Source organism: Bolinopsis microptera, chromosome 9 (assembly GCF_026151205.1).
Source record: "Bolinopsis microptera isolate Bmic1 chromosome 9, MBARI_Bmic_1.0, whole genome shotgun sequence".
NCBI classification, from domain to species: domain Eukaryota; kingdom Metazoa; phylum Ctenophora; class Tentaculata; order Lobata; family Bolinopsidae; genus Bolinopsis; species Bolinopsis microptera.
In genome coordinates this window covers 2775608-2794464 of record NC_087080.1, presented here as the reverse complement: position 1 = coordinate 2794464, position 18857 = coordinate 2775608, and the positions used below count along the sequence as shown (strand labels likewise).

Here is an 18857-nt window from a genome sequence, read left to right as displayed (position 1 = left end):
CTATAGTCCTTCACTGCCTTATGGGGAAAATAAAACTAACGTCAAGAAGTGCAATGCCCAGCAGCTAGAGGCTTGTGCAAAATTAGTTGGACTCAAAGCCAGGTCAGAGGATGGTAAGGAAAAGCTTTATCGAAACCAGGATATCCTGACTGACAGAATAATCCTGAAGATAGAGTCACTATTTGAAGCTGAATGCAGTGACTGCAAGTCAGTGTACCAGAACACACTGGAATCCGCGCCTCTTTTCACCTGCAGATTGTGCCTATTGGGAAGTCACGACTGTGAGGAGCTGAAGAAAAAGGCAACGAGTATGAGTGAAACAAATCCAAAAGGATTTGTCTGGATGTGCCACGTGTGTCTGGAAAAGAATGAATTGGAGGATATGCTGCTTTCATCAAACCCTCCAAAACAAGGCTCACTGAAACCGATTCCGAAACAAGCACTTAGTGCTAGTGTCGACAAACTGGACACTATTACAGAGTCAGAGGAAAATACAGGTAAAAGTGACCATGAGATTGAAAGTGAAGAAGAAAAAGCAGAGTCATCAGAGAGGATAAGCCCACGAAGAGGTCGTGATGAGACAAGGGAGACGAGGGAGAGGAATCCCAATACCTCAGGGCACAAGAAAGAACAAATCTGTGAGCTCTTCAAGAAAAGGGCATGCCCACATGGACGAACTGGCAAAGTCCTTGTAGACGGCAAAACCTGTGAGAGGAGCCACCCTAAGAGATGTTACAAGTTTTGCGACTTTGGGGCCAAGCATCAGAATGGGTGCAAGAAAGGTAAAAAGTGCCTATACTGGCATCCCAGAATATGCAAGTTTTCCATTAAAAACATCAGATGTGAAGACGATCAATGTACCTTTCAACACCTGGTGTTTACCCGCAACGGTCCTGGCCACGGAAAAGAAGAAGAACGAGAGACTTACAGACGAGTAGAAAATACTACTGAGCCCTACAGACGAAATGCGCTTCCCAAATTCAGCATTGCTTCGTCAGGATACACTACGTATCCCCCAACCATCAACAAGCCACGAGTAGAAAACCAAGAGAAGAAGACTGATCAAGATGAGTCTTTTTTATTGAAGCTCATCGAGAACATGAAGGCTGGTTTTCAGGAACAAATCGATGGCCTGAGAAACGAGATTATCATCGGGAGGGGGAAAGAGGTCCAACGCCAACCGATTCCCCAGCAACTGAACCCCACGGAGCTACCATGCCACCCCGCAACTCGAGCTGTTCCGGGACTGCACCCGCCCATCCCATACCCGTACATGATGGCACCACAGTGGTTCAGCCAGAACTTTCCACCATTGTCCTCTTAAATGGGCAGAGCGTATCTCCGGCAGCTACTAGCAGCTCTAGATGGAAACTACCCTACATCCAGGAAACCATCATCGAAGGAAGTAGCTGCCCCCCACCATTCATAGCCATAACCGAGTCATGGCTAAAGAGTTACATCTCTGACGCTCAGGTGCAGATAAAAGACTATCAATCGTTTAGATCTGATAGACCAGAGAGAGTAGGAGGAGGTTGCCTCCTCTATGTTCATGACCAGCTAGTGGTGACAGAAACCGATCACTACGAGGATAGAAGCAATAACATGGTCATGTGCTATGTTAAGTCATGCAACACCCTTTTTGCTACTGTCTACAGGCCCCCTGGAGCAGATACTTCAGGCTGGAAGAACTTACTAGACAGACTGCAAGCCAAAATAGACGCGATCTCAGAAAATACAACGGTGCCAGACATATACGTTGTTGGAGATTTCAACTATCCAGAGATAGACTGGGAACATGGAGGCTTAAGAAGTGAAGCCAGGTGTCATGATTTTATAGAGTTTATAGACCGTAACTTTCTAACACAGGTCGTAAACCAGTCGACAAGAGAAGGTAGCACCCTAGATCTTGTACTTACAAATGTTCCTAGGTATGTCGCAGAAGTAAAGGTGAACCCCACATCTTTATCAGACCACAGCTTGGTCGAAATTCAGCTTGGTTTTAATATGACTGGAAGAAAGAAGAACGAAACCAGCAAGATCGACCCAAACTCTTTCAGGGCAGTTGACTATCACAAAGCCGATTTTGTGGCAATCAGTGATTGCCTTCAGAAAGTCGACTGGCTGAAGCTCTGGGAACTCTGTGACGAGGACTTGAACGCTTTTCTGGAATTGTTCAAGCTAACAGTGCTCCAGATAACCTTGGAGTTCTCCCCAAAGAAAGAGAGTGCAGCGGAGATTACCTCAAGGAAGAGAAGAGGGAATAAGCACGTTTATGTCATGAAAAGAAGACGAAGGAAGATGAATGCTAGGATACGTGCATTACAGGAAATGAATCCTAGCTCGAGTTTAATCCCTAAACTGAAAACGGAGGTTTCACTGCTGTGTTACTCCATACAGGAAGGGACCCTTGAGAAACTGAACAAAAAAGAACTCCGGGCAGTCGATGCAATAAAGAAGAACCCCAAATACTTCTTTTCGTATGCCAAGCGTCTCCAGAAGACCAGATCTACGATCCCGGTGTTGAGAGATGAAACTGGGGCATTAGTGGACGACCCCAGTATCAAGTCAGAGTTACTTCAGAAGCAGTACCAGAAGGTATTTAGTAACCCTATGAGTGCCGATATTGATGAATGTATGAAGAGTCAAGGATTACCTCAGGGACTGGATTCCGGATTCAACGAGCTAAGCTTCACAAGAAAAGATATCATTGAAGCATTAGGAGAACTGGATCCCTATTCGGCCGCACCTGACGGAGAGATTCCTGCTAGGATACTCACAGCCTGCAAAGAACAACTTGCAGACCCGCTTACACTCCTCTGGCAGGAATCGTTCAGCAGTGGGTATATACCAGCGGGATTAAAAACCCAATATATCACCCCTATCTATAAGAAGGGGGACAGAACGGACCCAGCAAACTATAGACCAGTGTCTTTAACCTCGCACATCATAAAGACATTTGAGCGTGTAATCAGAAAAAACCTGGTTCGTCATTTGGAAGAGAACATGATGATCAATACGAACCAGCATGGGTTCAGAAAAAAGAGGAGTTGCATGACGCAGCTTCTCAGTCACATCGAACAGATCTACAAATCACTCAACAATGATGAAGAAGTTGATGTGATTTACCTCGACTTTGCCAAAGCTTTTGACAAGGTCGACCATGCAGTGCTGCTAGCCAAGCTTGGTCGATACGGAATTGGTGGTCAGGTTTTAAGGTGGATCAAAGAGTTTTTGCTAAACAGAAAACAAACAGTCGTTGTTGAAGGTCGCAAATCATCCTTCCAGCCAGTGGCAAGTGGGGTGCCACAAGGGACAGTCCTAGGACCGATCCTATTTATCCTGTACATCAACGATCTGTTGAACAGCATTAGCTATAGTAACGGATTCAGCTTTGCAGACGACACAAAGCTGATTGGGGCTATCCGAGGAATGAGTAGTGTGGAGTTACTGCAAGATGATCTCAACATAGTCATCGAGTGGTCACGTGTTAACAACATGGAGCTACACGAACAGAAGTTTGAGGTTGTAAACTACCCCCTGAATGGATCAAAAGCTCTAAGAGAGCTCCCGTTCTACCCAGAGACTGTTGAGTATACTACACCAAAAGGACACGCAATATCACCACAGGAAACTGTCAGAGACCTTGGAGTGTATGTTAGCAGCAGTAGGTCATGGGGTCCTCACATTGAGAAGACAGTTCAAGGAGCTAGAAAAATGGCGGCTTGGACATTGAGTGCCTTTAGAGACCGGTCACAAGTAGTCATGCTGACTTTATACAAAAGCATGGTTCGCTCCAAGCTAGAGTACTGCTGTCCAGTCTGGAACCCTACAAAAGTCACAGAGATACAAAAGCTGGAGACTGTACAGAGATCCTTTACTAGAAAGATATCTGGCTGCCGTGATCTCCAGTACTGGGACAGGCTGAAGAAGCTTAAGTTGATGTCCCTCCAGAGGCGGAGAGAGCGTTATTCTATTATTCATGTATGGAAAATTCTTAATGAACATGCTCCGAACGATACGGGCTTCGAGTTCAAGTCTCATCAAAGGTATGGTATTAAGGCAGAGATCCCAGCCATGAACAAAAGCGCACAGTTGTCGGTAAGAACAGATTACGACAACAGCTTTAGAGTTAGAGCAGCTCAGCTCTTCAACGTGCTCCCATCGGAGCTCCGGAGTATCACATTGCTAGACAGTTTCAAAGTTGGTCTAGGCAGATTTATGGAACAGTACCCAGACACACCACCGGTTCCGGGCTACACTCCGACAAACGATAACTCAATGCTGAGCTGGAGGAGGACGCACTCGATGCAGTTGTCCTGAGCACGCCCTGCCAAACTCACCAAAACGTACCAAAAAACGTACGTATCGTGGTTAAAAATCTTTTACAGTTTCAATCGGGATGTCAGTCATAAATTGAGAGTAGACTTAGTATTTTATTGGCCCTAATTTGGCCAACCAAGTCTTTCTGGCTTTAAGGGGACATACACCAAAAGCTTTTATGCCCTGGCCCTGCTGTTAACTTCATATTACGACCACAGGAGGCAAATCCGATCAAAATAGGGCCGGAAAATTAGGTTTGGACAAATCAGGGCCGATAAGGTAATGTTATATTAGCAGATAAAGCTAGCATGAAAACAGCAATAAGCAAACAGCGTCCTGTGTTTAGAATTACGACCTTTAACTGTGTTCTGTTTTGAAGCAGACTATTGCCTATTAGAATTATCCAGAAATATATACAAATCCGGCGGGTCAACTACATATTTATTAACACCTATGTCTATAAAGACGGAGCTATAGAAGCATCTTCTCATTACTTGTAGCTGACTTTTACAATCACCGTGTTACCATGACTACTCTCATCAACCTACTTCAAGATATTAACCCAATCCTTGGAGGAGTTTGTACGACTCAATTGACTCATTTATCTGATTAGAAGAGGCCATCTCATTCAAGTTGCCACCCAAGGTTCTATTAATTTCGGTATAATGAGTTGAGTAAATAAGCTGAAGCCGTAATAGGTTATAGACACACGCTGCACGCTGGTAAGATGCATGTTATTGTTGGTAAACTTTAGTCTGAGTGGAACTGGAATAAGAAATTTAGAGTATACAACTTAAAATAAAAATAGCGCCATGGAGACCTTTCATTTTAAAATTTTATTTAGAAATCCACTTAATTTAAGGATTTGATATCTTAATGTATCACCATTTTGCTAAGTGTGAACTAAGCATTTTGATTGTTGGAATTGAAGGTATAAGATGGAAAGTATGTGATTGATATTTCGTAAACGAAGACGTAAAATTAAATCTGATTTAAAGATTGATAAACTTGGATTTAAAAACTACCTTCCTTGGAATCGAACACTAACTTCCGTTCACAGCTATAGTTTTTCTGCGCATGGTAGTCAAGCTGAACCATGGTCACTTCGGAAACTATCAAAATCACCGCAGTCAGGGAAAGGTAAATTGTAACGAAATTTAAACTAAAACAGAAGCGGGACTTCTGAAGAATATAAGCGTTCTGATGTGAATTATAAACCGTATTAACATTTAACAATTACGCCTGATCGCTAGTATAATTTATGCAGAATGCCCGCATACAATTAGCATACGTCTGGGTAATGGGTTCAGGCACGTACGATATTAATAACCACTCTCCAACGTTCCATCGTTCAGAAGTCTTATCTGAATGTCTAAATTAAGATGTCTGGACTCATCAATCTTTAAGTCAGAAATAGTTTACCATCGTCACAAACTCCGCATTTGCAAGATCAGTGAATGGAATCAAAAGAATTGTACACCAAAAAGATTTAAAATCACTGTCTTGTTTCAAAAAATACAATGCAAGAATCATTTGTTTGGTCACATGTTTAAAATTAAAGTGTTAATTGTAATTTGTCACTGCCCTCTTAAATTTATCTTTAAAATAACTAAAATATAACGAGTATTAACACAGCTGCTCTTTCGGTATAATTAAACGTTCCAGCTGTATCGATCGTAACCAAAATTATTCTTTTCGAACAAAAAAATCATTTTCAACACAACGTAAATAAATCGTGTTAGGTATTCTACTGATATTTGATCGGGTTACGAATTCTGAGATAAAATGTTTTTAAAGTCTTTGTGGCTGACAAAGAATGGCATGATCCTCAAACCTGGAGATTTTTAAACCCTCAACTAAACGGATCTACTCTTTTGATTTGGGATTGATGTGCAAGGTGGTCACTGAACTTCCTGTAAAGTGTAAAGTTATTTGGGCTGGACGACATTAAACCCTGTTTTGGTGAATGGATCTTTAAAAGGTGGTAAAGTGCAGGAAGCTATATTCGGCATCAGAACTTAAGAGAGGCTCTCGGTTTAAGGGCATACCCACCGTCGGTTGGCTTCAAAGCAAATTACTAAATGCAATGTAAACTTAGATTTCAAAGTTTTAAGGAATTAGCTCATTTTGGAGTCGTAGTCTGGCTCTAACTTAACTACTTTATTACTTAAGTTTCGAAGTGGGTCGGCATGAAAGTTCCTTCCTTCCCATGGAGTGGCAATTCATTTCAGCTCGGAGATAGTAAAACTACTAGTTACTATAGTTACACTACTAGTTACCATAGTTACATTAGTAGAAGCACAACACTTATATTACGGCTGGTACGTAATTGGGTGAAGAATAGATAAATGGATCAGTATAATTTCTTCGATTAGTTACAGTTTGATCCGAGGTAACTGATCCGAAGGGAGTAAACATTTGAAGGAATATAATCTGCCAATACCAATCATTTGTGCCATATGTATGATTAATGTAAAAGTAAACTAAGAAAATGATGCTCGTTCATAATATAATATACTCAAATCTTACTTAAGAACAGGACCGAACCTGCACAATCACAAGAATTTAAAATGATCATCTTTATCCAGTTTAAAATGTCCATTGTGCCAATTCAATTTTCAGAATGGTCTCCGCAATTATAATACGATCTCCGTGCTCTAACAGTTGTTCAATGCGTATAGAAGAAGAGGAACATTCCTTAATGAGTTCCACGAGGTTGAAATGCCAGGAGATACCAAGAAAATTGTAAACTGTTTAGAGATTGTCACGTGAATTAAATTAAAACATTAAATTAACCAGGAATTAAACATCAAATTACCAAGGAGAACACTAACTGACTTGTCTTGGCTATACTACACGTGTCCACAGATTAGGTATACTTTATCTCATTCCATGAATGAGCAAGAGATCATTTGATTTATTTCCATCGTTCTTAGGGGACATACACCAAAACCTTTTATGATATAACCAGGGATATGACTTCTTAAAATATAGTCAAAAACGATATGATTTGGCACTTAAAATTTTGTTTCTATTATGAGAATATGCACTTTCAAAAAATTCGCTATTTGTAATTATTTTGTTGCCATTTTTAAAGGTTTTGGGCAGATTTTTACATCCCTATGAGAAGCTCTCCTAAAGATTATTTAATTGAAAACTAGACAGTTCTTGAGTGTAACGGAAGTTGTAGACAAGTTTTAGCAGCCGGATTTCTGGGAAATTTGAGTTTTAAAGTGTCTCGCTGTTCTTATGAGTAATAGGCATGTTACTACTTACAGTGTCCCGTGATTGTGAAAACATTATTTATAATTTGATGTTATGCTTATGTGAACTGTGGAATTGAAATTGATCATGAATCGAACTCGAAACTGAAACTATGTACTTTAGTTTGCATTGCAGATTTTATGTTACCATTTCCTACCATGCGTAACTACTTGTTCAAAATAACTGACCTAAGGCACTGGAACGATTTGAAGTAAGAAATGCAGTAAGAAGTATGATACTCAACAAATTTTTGCGATTAATCAAAACTGAGAAGTATCTGTCCTTAGAGTAAACTTAAAAGAATTCGTAAAAGTAAACCTGCACTTTGGATGGGATAGACTCAAATTTTCACGGCTGGCACGCCAAAGAAATTGCTCGAACATGTTGTTACTTTAACTCCATATAGACTAAAATATGTTACTTCATTCAGAAATCATGAACATATTATTGTGTCTTATTCTTTAAAGTTATCAGGTATTTTGTACTTCTTGGAATTCTTCCGCTGGGCTATTAGAAATCGTATTTTAACGTCCACTGTAAGACTGTATGCTCACCAAACAGCTTCACATATAATACTAAATAATAGACCCTGGACAAGCGTGATGTATAAATTAAACTGGATGTTTACTGTTTAGGTAAGTCGGCAAGTAAACAAATTTAGTCACAATATCTCAAATTACTTGTGATTCTGAAGGCAGAATGCACTTGGATGTCGGTATGCTGCTGCACAGTGCATACTTTGAAGGCTGTATATTATGATAGTAAGTATGATGATTTATAATGATGGCCGCGTTGCATAAATGCCATACCTAATACTCTAATATCCCAAAATATGCTTTGTGAACAGATAACTGCAGAATCCCGGGTGTTCTTTGTTCAACCAGTGAAATTAACGGTAACTATAAAACATGACAATCAATACACACATAACCACTATAATAATATGCAAGTATAAGTGGTTAAATTTAATAATTAATAAGCAACCTACAATGTAGCTCCACGATGGCAGCCAGGATTTATATAATCAGAGGAGCGAGGAGCACACACAGGGTGTAGAGGAGTGGGGAGCGAGAGCAAACGCAGCTGGTCTGAAGCTGAGGTTGGAGCAAATTCCAACTGAGGCTTAAGCAAAAACTCAATGAGGCCTGAGCAAAAACTGAATGTGGCCTGAGCAAATACTTGTTCCCCGACGCAAGGTTCAAGTAGAATTGGAGGTGCAGCTGAGTTAAACAGTGGAATATGCTAGTAGTCAATAAGACCGTAATATTCTGGAGAACAGTGTAAGAGGTATACAAGACAGGCAGTGGCGGGCTGAGTGCGTATGTAATGGTGATATATCTCAGTACAAGCTCCGTTGTAGTTGTGCTGGTAGGGATATCGTGTTGCACTCGCTGCCTGGTGCTTTGGTAAGTGGCAGGACACACGCTTGACGGAGTTGGTGACAGTGGCCGACAGGTTTACAAACCCCTGGTCACTCACTCCGACATACATTTTACATGCAGGCGGTACTTTGCATGTGTGGGTGCAAGGTCCGCTATATCTTTTAGTGATCTTAAGGTTCATGCAGAGGGAAAAAAGGGAGGAAATGTATTGGATACATTTTTAAGAAAGTAGAAACATCCTAGCATTTAGTAATGAGTCAGGATTTCGATAAGGTCTCCCAAAAATTAACTGAAAATGTGATGTGGACAACTTTGTGAGAATACACGGTCCTTGTATAGCTTAACCGTAGGGCAACAATCAACATCAATATCATGAGAAACACGCAATATCATGAGAAACACGCAATATCATGAGACGCAATATCATGATAAACACGCAATATCATGAGACGCATTATCATGACAAACACGCAATATCATGACAAACACGCAATATCATGAGACGCAATATCATGACAAACACGCAATATCATGAGACGCAATATCATGAGAAACACGCAATATCATGACAAACACGCAATATCATGAGCCACTTACTCAGTACTCACTTATAACAGTGATGGTCCGCTGCATCAGATAAAAACTGTAAAATACACAGTCACCGGTGTAAGTTCTAACATCATGGGGGTACGTGCGATTGAGGGAGAACCGGATACAACAAACAAAACGAACTTTTAATCAAACAAGTATTGAAGTATAATGTTTTCCGTACAATCAAATCATGTAAGATATATTTATATATATTATATATAATATATATGATATCTATAATAGATAATTGAATCTGAACATACAGCCTAGAGGATCAGGACTGCCTGTTGGACTGCCTGTAGGACTAGGACTGTTGGAAATATGGAAAGATATCGGCGTGACTAAACGATGCAACTGGAAAATATCCCAAGTAATACTCAGTAGTATTACTAATAGTATATACTGCCTGTTATAGATATGTTTAATGTTTATGTTATAACCCGACTAGGGGTTAAAAGTCTAGCTTATTCTCAAATTTTAAGTCTGAAAACAATATGAGATCATGGCAAGGCAGTTCAAAGTCCCAATGAATAGGTTAAAAATAAAACATTTTACACTGTCTCCTCTTTAGAGACGGTTCTGACATAAATTTAACATTCTCTACGAGAATCGCATATCAGAAGTCAACTTTCGGGCAAATCTATATACTAGAGTTCTGAGGAATAGAAGATGTTCTGACATAAATTATACATTCTCTACGAGAATCGCATATCAGAAGTCAACTTTCGGGCAAATCTATATGCTAGAGTTCTGAGGAATAGAAGATGTTCTGACATAAATTTAACATTCTCTACGAGAATCGCATATCAGAAGTCAACTTTCGGGCAAATCTATATACTAAAGTTCTGAGGAATAGAAGATGGGGAATCAATTATAATATTCAAGATCCGCCCAATCTGTAATCAAAACAGACGACAAATGATATCCACTCTTAATAGCCTGGCTGGAATAGAATCAGTTATCAGACTTATATCTCTAAATACGCAGAACCATCAGTAAACTATCACATCGTCTAATAGTGGTAACTGAAAGCAGCTAGTATAGACATTTAGACAACTACAATTCATGAGCCCAATGAGCATTCACTACAATCTCGTCTCTGTAGAGTGAACTTCAAAGTATAGAGACAGGCAGAAACGCGTAGTGGTAACCATGATTAGGAGTCAACTTCCGTTTGATACTAATCAATAAGTTTATGCCAAGCGGTTAAGTATAATAAATAAGTACAATGCCGACTAAGCCTTTTCATCGGTTCGGCTAGACTAAGGTGGTACGGACACGTTTGTCAGAATGCCAGAGACACGGTTTCCCAATTTTTGCTGGATTTGAAACCAAACTATGGAAAGAGACTGAGAAGACGACCCCGCAAAGGCGGGATGGCCTGTGTACTCGAGGATGCGGCAGACTTTACAGGTGTCGATAACATCAGCAGAGACGCAGTAAAACAGTTGGCTCTAAAACTAGTGGAATGGAGGAACATGTTACACCGTTGAACAGATGTGCGTGATGCAGGCCACTCCAACGATTAGGAGGAGACCTCTTCATGTAGCATGTGCCATGTATGTACGACTACAAACAACTTATATTATGCTTCAACAAAAGTGATAAGTCAAACTGATAGTTGTAATGAATCAGCCTTTGTATACGAGTTGCAAATGTGTACGTGATACGAAAATCTTGCATGTGCAACTAAAATTCATGACAGGGTATTACAATTTACAAACCAAGCTTTATTTTTTAACACCACACGTACAGCTGGTGGAATCAACACATTTAACTTTTAATACGGCACGCAACGTGGAATGACACGATGGTACACGATGAGGATTCTTTGGCGAAATGATATAAGCTTCTTATCAAATTTAAGTAATACTAATGTAATATCACAAATTGATTGACGCAAAGTGAAACAAACGTATGATTCTGTCTATAAGGGACACATTATGAGACTGTATCAGAAATAATGAGACAGCGGTATATCATAAGTACTGAAGTAGGTACGATTGTTTTAAAATCTTACGAGACAGTAGACCTAGGTTAGAAATACGTGTCTTGATTAACTACTATTTAACTGTTTCAGTTTCCAGTTTTCCAACTAGTTGCCCCTCTAAGTAGTTAGACACATTATTAGACCTATCAGAAATAGTTAGACAGTAAACTTGTATCAGAAAATGGTACAATTGTATTAAAACTTTGCAAGATAGCGGACTGCGAACCTAGGTCAGAAATTTAGTGCGTGTCTTGATAAAAACAACAACAAACTATGTATTTCAATTTCAAATGTTTCAATTTCTTTCCCAACATTTCTTTAAGCTTTTAAAATATACTCTTTTTATATGGTATGACTGCCCTATACGTGAATATGGAAAAGAAGCCGTTCCTATGGCTATAGCGCCCGTGTGAAAACCCCTTTGGTAGATATGCTAAGTATGAAACTTTTGTAGCGTGATATGAGATGTGCAGTGGGGAATTAAGTTAAAATGTGATATTTTAGGAAATATCTCACTGGTGACAAGACACGTGTTAATATTACATAGCCAACTTGACCTTAATCTGTATGTTTTCCAGTTGTTATGCACATGGTCAAATTATACTACTATAACGGACTCAGCGATTTAGTCCGAAGCCTTAAAATGATGGCGCCGAAATTGTGCGATTTCTTGTGTGCAGACAAAACTATAAAATATGTTTTAATGAATCAGAACAGTCCATTTAATTTGAGAAAATTGTACTATAAAATAATGAACATTTTCAGTTTTGCTCAGTTGATAAACGTGGGTAGCCACGAGACTAACAGTTGGTCACGTTGTGATCTGAAAATCGTGCTTCAAAATGCAGATTTGATAAAATGTTAAGTGTCACCCCGTTCTCGAACAAGATTCCTTTCACTTAATTTCTAGCCAGTAAGCGTCTACATGACTGTTTGCTGGACTTCATTTGAATCTAGAAAAATACGGCTTCATGAGGCGTACACATGAGTGTTTTGATAGGTGACGAAAAACAAATCATATAAATAGACCAGAGCTTGACAGTGAATGGAAAAATCTTTAAAAGTTTTTGAATTCCTATCAGGTATTAACTAATTTAGTATATGCCGATTGCCGAGAAGCAACCAGGAAAAAACAGTCACCGTAAAAGTTTTTCAACAATAATGTTTAACATAATAAGATTATATTTGGGAACAGTCATTTTATCCAACGAAATTCAACCTCCTGCCGTTTTTTAACTTAGTTTTCGGCTTTGAGTTAAAGTCTAGGTTAATTTGTTGTGGCTACGGTTTGGGGTAAAGTTAACTAGGTCAGTGTTAGATTTTGGTGTGGTAATGTTTTAGAAGATTCAACTATACCTACCCCTAAAACCCCTAGCCATGTTTCCCCCTAAATATTTTCTCAGTCTTAAACTTCCTCTTTGGCCACAAATTTCATTCAAAATCAAAAATTTCCTCGCAAATCATCTGCCGATCTCATACCGTTTTTCTGGATGTGGGCACTGGGCGTACATCAAGTGATCCTTTGTGCGACAGCATCAAAACGACAGTCTTTGTTGGGATTCTTCAACTATTAATGCTTAAATTCTTTGATTCGCCTCGATATTCAAAGAATTTATCAACTTTACTTAACCAAAGAATCTACCAACTGGCAACTTTACAGAAGCAAATAATATCAACTTCACTTAAGCAAAGCTATTCAAATACCACCTGAATCCTGAATCCTGATTTTATATACTAAATACGAACTCTCCGCAAAACCAAAGTGCCTCACTTCTAGTTTGCAAATTCTCGCACGTTTCGATTTTACAGCTCTTAAATATCTTTATATAATTATGCCGCAAATTACTTAGAAATCAAAGGGGTAATCATCATGAAATGTCGAGTTGTGGTGAGTAGTTGCTGTATTTTGCTTCCCATATTTGGCCCATAGCCACGCATTTACTGATAATTAAAACCCTATTCCACTTTTGCAGGTTACAACCAAGAACTCGCAATACGAACTAGTATTTAATAATGTTTTAACAATGATTACGAAGTATTACCTATTCTAGATGAATCGTTGTCGGAAATCACCGCGAAGAATCTTGCAAAGCTGGTAAACATAAAAATCCACAATAGTAATAAATCAAGCTACTTCAATCAAGCTACTTCCAATAAAAACATATTCCCCAACCGCGATTGTGACAGACAAAAAATGCAGATATGTATATTTTCATATGAATATTCAAATGCATCTACTGTTAAAACTAAATACGTAGGTGAGCAGCTGTTATAAGGTTTTAGAGTTGGCCTAGGTTTAGCTGAGACCACACGTTATATTGTTCATAATGACCTATATAATGAAGTTAAAGGCCAACCAATGGCCATTTAACTCTTTGTGAATTTGTGTAAATATCTCTGAATGCGACTGGAGGGAGCCTGTAGAGCGATTACGGTTGGGGTCGACTGGAACACCCTAGAACGGACATGTTCTGGAGATACAGAACATGCGGGAACAATGTGATTGTGCAGCGAGGAAATGGGAGGATAATAAAGGAGAACCTAATGAACATGCGGGAACAATGTGATTGTGCAGCGAGGAAATGGGAGGATAATAAAGGAGAACCTAATGAACTAAGCGAGAGAGTCAGGGTAGAAAAGTGGTATCAAGGTAGCGGCGAGTGGCACCAAGACATTACTTAATGACAAGAAATACAAGATCGGCTGAATGGTTCTACCAGGTAACTACAGAATCATTTTAAGATTTTATCTCCATTTTCAGTCTCAAACGGTCTGGAAATACTGGACCAATCCTGGTGTTAACAAATACCAGGGTTACCAGCGGTCATTATTGTCTGCACGTTATTTGTATGTTCGTATGATGAGAGATAAGGAACTAAGTACATGAATACAAATTATAAAATTCTACGCTACTCTGTCTTAAAAGTCGCAACTCTTTTACATACTTGACAATACAAATTCCTGAAAAGTAAATTGGCAAAAACTTGTTTTTAGACGGAATTGAAATTTTATTAACGAAGAACTTGTTAGACGTTGCCCAGCCCATCATCTTGCATCGTAGGCGGCGGCGGGAGTGCATGCGAAGCTGTACAACGAGAAACTGAATTCGATAGTCTAGTCATTGTTGAAAGATTAATGAAAACTGTAAGATCGCATACTTATCAAATTCAATCCCAATGCTATTTAATCAATGATTTAAAAATCACAGAAACTATCTTAATATTCCTAATCATTTACTCCTTTATTTTTGATTCTAATCACCTTCATATTTTAATGACAAATGGCTACGTGCCACTTCCACTAACAGACAAATCATTGATATAAATAAACTGATCAATATCGATAATTGATAAATGATAACACATCAAAATACTGAATATGTTGAATTTGTTTATTTGCATGGAACATCAGTACGAATATCATCACCTCGAATATTTTGTAGCAGCGAAAGTTGAATTTATGTGGATTCTTTATTTAGCTTATAAAAATTGAGTGAACAAAGTCCGAAAGGATTGAAACCATCTATGTTGCCTTAATGTTATCTTAATGTTGTCTTATCGTTTGTTGTCTTATTGGTGTTTGTTGCCTTAATGTTGTCTTAATGTTGTCTTATTAGTTATTGGTGTCTTAATGTTGTCTTATTGTTGTCTTAATGTTGTCTTAATGTTGTCGTAATGTCCCATCGGTGTTCGTTCTATAGTTCCCCCTATATGGAATGAATTCAAGCGGAATAATAATACTGTAAAACGAAACAAGTACATACGAAATGATACAATGACCAAACGTTTAGTTACAACAAGAACTTCAAATCCTAACGGGCAGTAAATTAAGTAGATTAAGTAAGTTAACCTGGTTAAGTTATTAAATTATTAAGTTATTAGGTTATTAAGTTATTAAGTAAGTTATCCTGGTTAAATAAAAGGAGTTGGTTTAAACACAAGCCTGAACATAATAACTTGCCGTAAAACATTCGCCGTAAAATGTTTGACTAATTCTTTAGTCTAGTTAACGTAGAACTCACTTTAAATCTTGATTCTTACCTGAGTTGTTCCGAGCACAAGATTTCGTGATCATCTGCATCGTTGTTCCTTTAAACTATCACAGATTCACTTTATTCCGGGTATGAAAGAACATAAACCACCTTAAGGACTCGAAGCTTATTTTAGATACCCCCATTTTGGCTTACGAGCCAAGGAAAGAGACAAAAGTAGCGGGTATTTATATAACTTCGACTTAGTGTGTTGGTGGCAAAATCGTCATAAAGACCGAGTCAATGTGTTAAAGTTAGTGTTGAAAGAATTAAACTGTTTAAACTTTCGTGTGATTGCGACGAAAGAGGAGTGTTGTCATTTAGCAGTAATTTTAGAATGAATTAGGCAGCAATCCTGCGTACTTCCACCTGTCGGTCTGGCCTGTTTTTTAGCATTAGTTCCCTTAGTTAACTTAATTAAATGTTGGCAGATTATCAATATAATTTATTAATATTTGCACTTTTAGTGGGAAATAATGACAGGACGTGTAGTATAATTTAAACTAATATGTGATGTATAACGTAGCTTACTTGGAAAAGTATGGTAATTGGTACTGTGCGAATCCCAAAAAATAAATTATGATGAAGGGTTTGCAACCGATATTATCGGCGATAAAATTATAGGCGATAATTTGTGAAAAAGTTATTATCCGTTATCGGCGATAATTTCTAACCGATAAACCGATAATACCAACATTTTTTTTCTTCAACAATTATTTTCAAAAAGTTCGAAATTCCGTAAAATCATCGATCAAATTTAGCGTTATTGAACCTCTACAGGTATTTATTAACCGAATTTGCTACTCAAATCAGTGTCATCCTTTCATTGTTAAATCGAAATATGTTAAGTTATTCACATTTCACATTCCATTGTCATGTCTTATTGCCTATTTATCCTGCACTTGATATCAATCATTTTAATAGCATATGTTTCACAATGGCCAATTCCCATAGGTATCCCAAACTCCAAAGTCTCGCCCCACCCATATATAAGTTGTTCTAGCTATAAGCTATGTATTCGTGTGGTGCGATGATAATAAGTGATCTTTACGTCGGTTGATCAGATGCTATACTTAAATTAAAACTTCTCACAATTAAATTCATATGATACACTATATGACTGATGACGTCATAATTAGTTTCAAAACAGCACACGCTCTACGCCCCGCGTTTGTATTTGATAGCTCATTTGCTTAAATTGTTAATTGATAACGTGCTTGGTTGTCCCCTGTCGTGTCATGCGAAAACGGTTTTATTTGATATGGCAACCAACGGGATCTGGAAACGTTTAAAAAAGAGGGAGACAACGTGACCTGCATACATTGTGAGAAGTCTTTCCTAGTTTGTGGTATCACTTGCGAGTAAAGCACGCTATTGAAAATCCAGCCACTATAAGTGCTAACTCGTCCACATCCCCCCAGGTCAAACGACCAAAAATTCAACCCCTGATCGTACCGTACATAGAAAAGAAGACTCAAACTGAAATGTATAGTAGTCGTCTAGCAAATGCTTTCTAAAGAAATTTACGATGCCGTTGTGGAATTTCAAATTATGTGTTTAGAATTCGTGTAACAGTAACTCAGGACTTCCGCAATCCTCATTCACAAAGGTGACGAAAGTGTAATTGATTATGTCAGTCATGCTAATCAACAGAAACTTAGCTCATTGTTATGAACCAATTTTATCGCCGATAATTATCGTTATCGCCGATAATTCCAAAATTGTTATCAGTTATCGGCGATACAAATTATTGTACCGATACTGCAAACCCTAGACTATGATGCAACACTGCGGAGACTTTAAATTCAAGAACGCTTTATAAGACAGTAGTTTCAAGACATAAGAATCCTATAAATTCAAAACCAAGAGCTATTTCAGATTTCCAAAAGTCACCAAATTTGTTTGATACACTTTTCCTAGATACTACAAATCAAGCCAAGAACCCGTCGCTGATGCAAGTACAAATCGGACAAATTAACCAATGAATAAAAACACATCAGGAAATATTGCAAGTCAATAAATAACCTAGATTTTCACTCATCACTTAGTCAGGAGTTATAGGCTCGTAGCCAGGATACACATCAAACGAGGTAAAAATATGGCATATACTTATAGCCCTGCTAAGATCGTATGAACGAGGTAATAATTATCCAATATTTTGCTTACGATCATTAATATGATAAGGGCCACCAATTGCGGTGGAGCAGGAAATCAATAAGCGTAGTTTTTGCACCCTGTTGTACAGATTGGCAGAAAAATAATAAAGCATCGCCCAAAAGCCGGAAGCTTGCACCCTGTAAATTAATTAAACTGATCGTAGTCCCCAAAACTATAATCTTAACCACGTACATCGTGGTTATCTGCCCCACCCCCCCCCCCCCCCCCCCCCAAACAGCCAGCCCGTTTTAATACACTCACAAGAGCTAAGACCAAATCTCTTGTCCAGTTTCCGGCATTTCTTGTCCCGTTCTTTCAGGAGCGAGTTGGAAAGGATGGGCCCTTCAAGGAGAGGAACAGAATTGTCTAGCAGTGCCGACACTACATACATCGTGGGTCTTCAGTTTCTGGGTTTAGTTTTTTAAATCAGGGGTAATCTCGGAATTTGCAAGGTTGGTTTGTTGGAAATGGAAATGTAAGTAAAGGAAATCCCGGTTTAAGCGCAAACGTAATTGTTAGGAAGGTAAGAAAAACCGTTTCTCTATTACGGATGCTCGATATCAAAGTACAAACTTAACGATCAGTACAAAACCGCAGGTATGGTGGATTTGAAACATTATAAGCAACGAAAAGACTTAAGGCGTATAGAGCAAGCAAATAAATCTCTGGAAGCATAACGTGTGACGGTCTGGACAATACGGTAAACAGAAGGAAGACGCTAAACGTTTAATGGGAAATGGGGATAAACTAAAGCATCACAGTGGCCGTAGAGACATTTGGCGAATTAATGCAGTACAACTACACCAGGGATCTTTCGAGACATCAAGATGTTGCAACTAGGAGTTCACTAAATGCCATTACGCTTGGCCAACAAAATAAGAACTACAACTACAAGAATTAAAGTTGAACCGGCCATTCAAAATTGCAACGTTTATCATTGAAGAATTCATTAAAAAGTAGACTAGCTTCACAATTACAATATTATCGTTCAGGTGCTGCTTATCGTATTAAGGTATCATGTCCGTACAGCAGACTGCAGATACACTAGTTACATTATTCATTTTATGGAAATGGATAGGTATTACTATTTACTGACAATTATATTACAACCCGAGTCACCGCC

General features: G+C 38.6%; 1 protein-coding gene across 6 annotated transcripts in view; it reads right to left on the bottom strand.

The window, feature by feature from the left end:
- Window positions 1–18857, bottom strand: part of LOC134820792 (potassium voltage-gated channel subfamily A member 1-like) — a 44362-nt gene that overhangs the window by 13041 nt on the left and 12464 nt on the right. Inside the window, exon 1 of one of the 6 annotated variants that reach the window (XM_063831410.1) lies at window positions 17996–18143. The exons of 3 other annotated variants lie outside the window; for them this stretch is intronic. In XM_063831410.1, the coding sequence (XP_063687480.1) occupies window positions 17996–18125 (130 nt within the window). In that variant the 5' untranslated portion in view covers window positions 18126–18143. Of the gene's footprint in view, window positions 1–9574; window positions 9718–13589; window positions 13676–17995; window positions 18144–18857 lie in introns of those variants that run through there. 2 more of the 6 variants (XM_063831415.1, XM_063831419.1) reach the window with 2 other exon arrangements.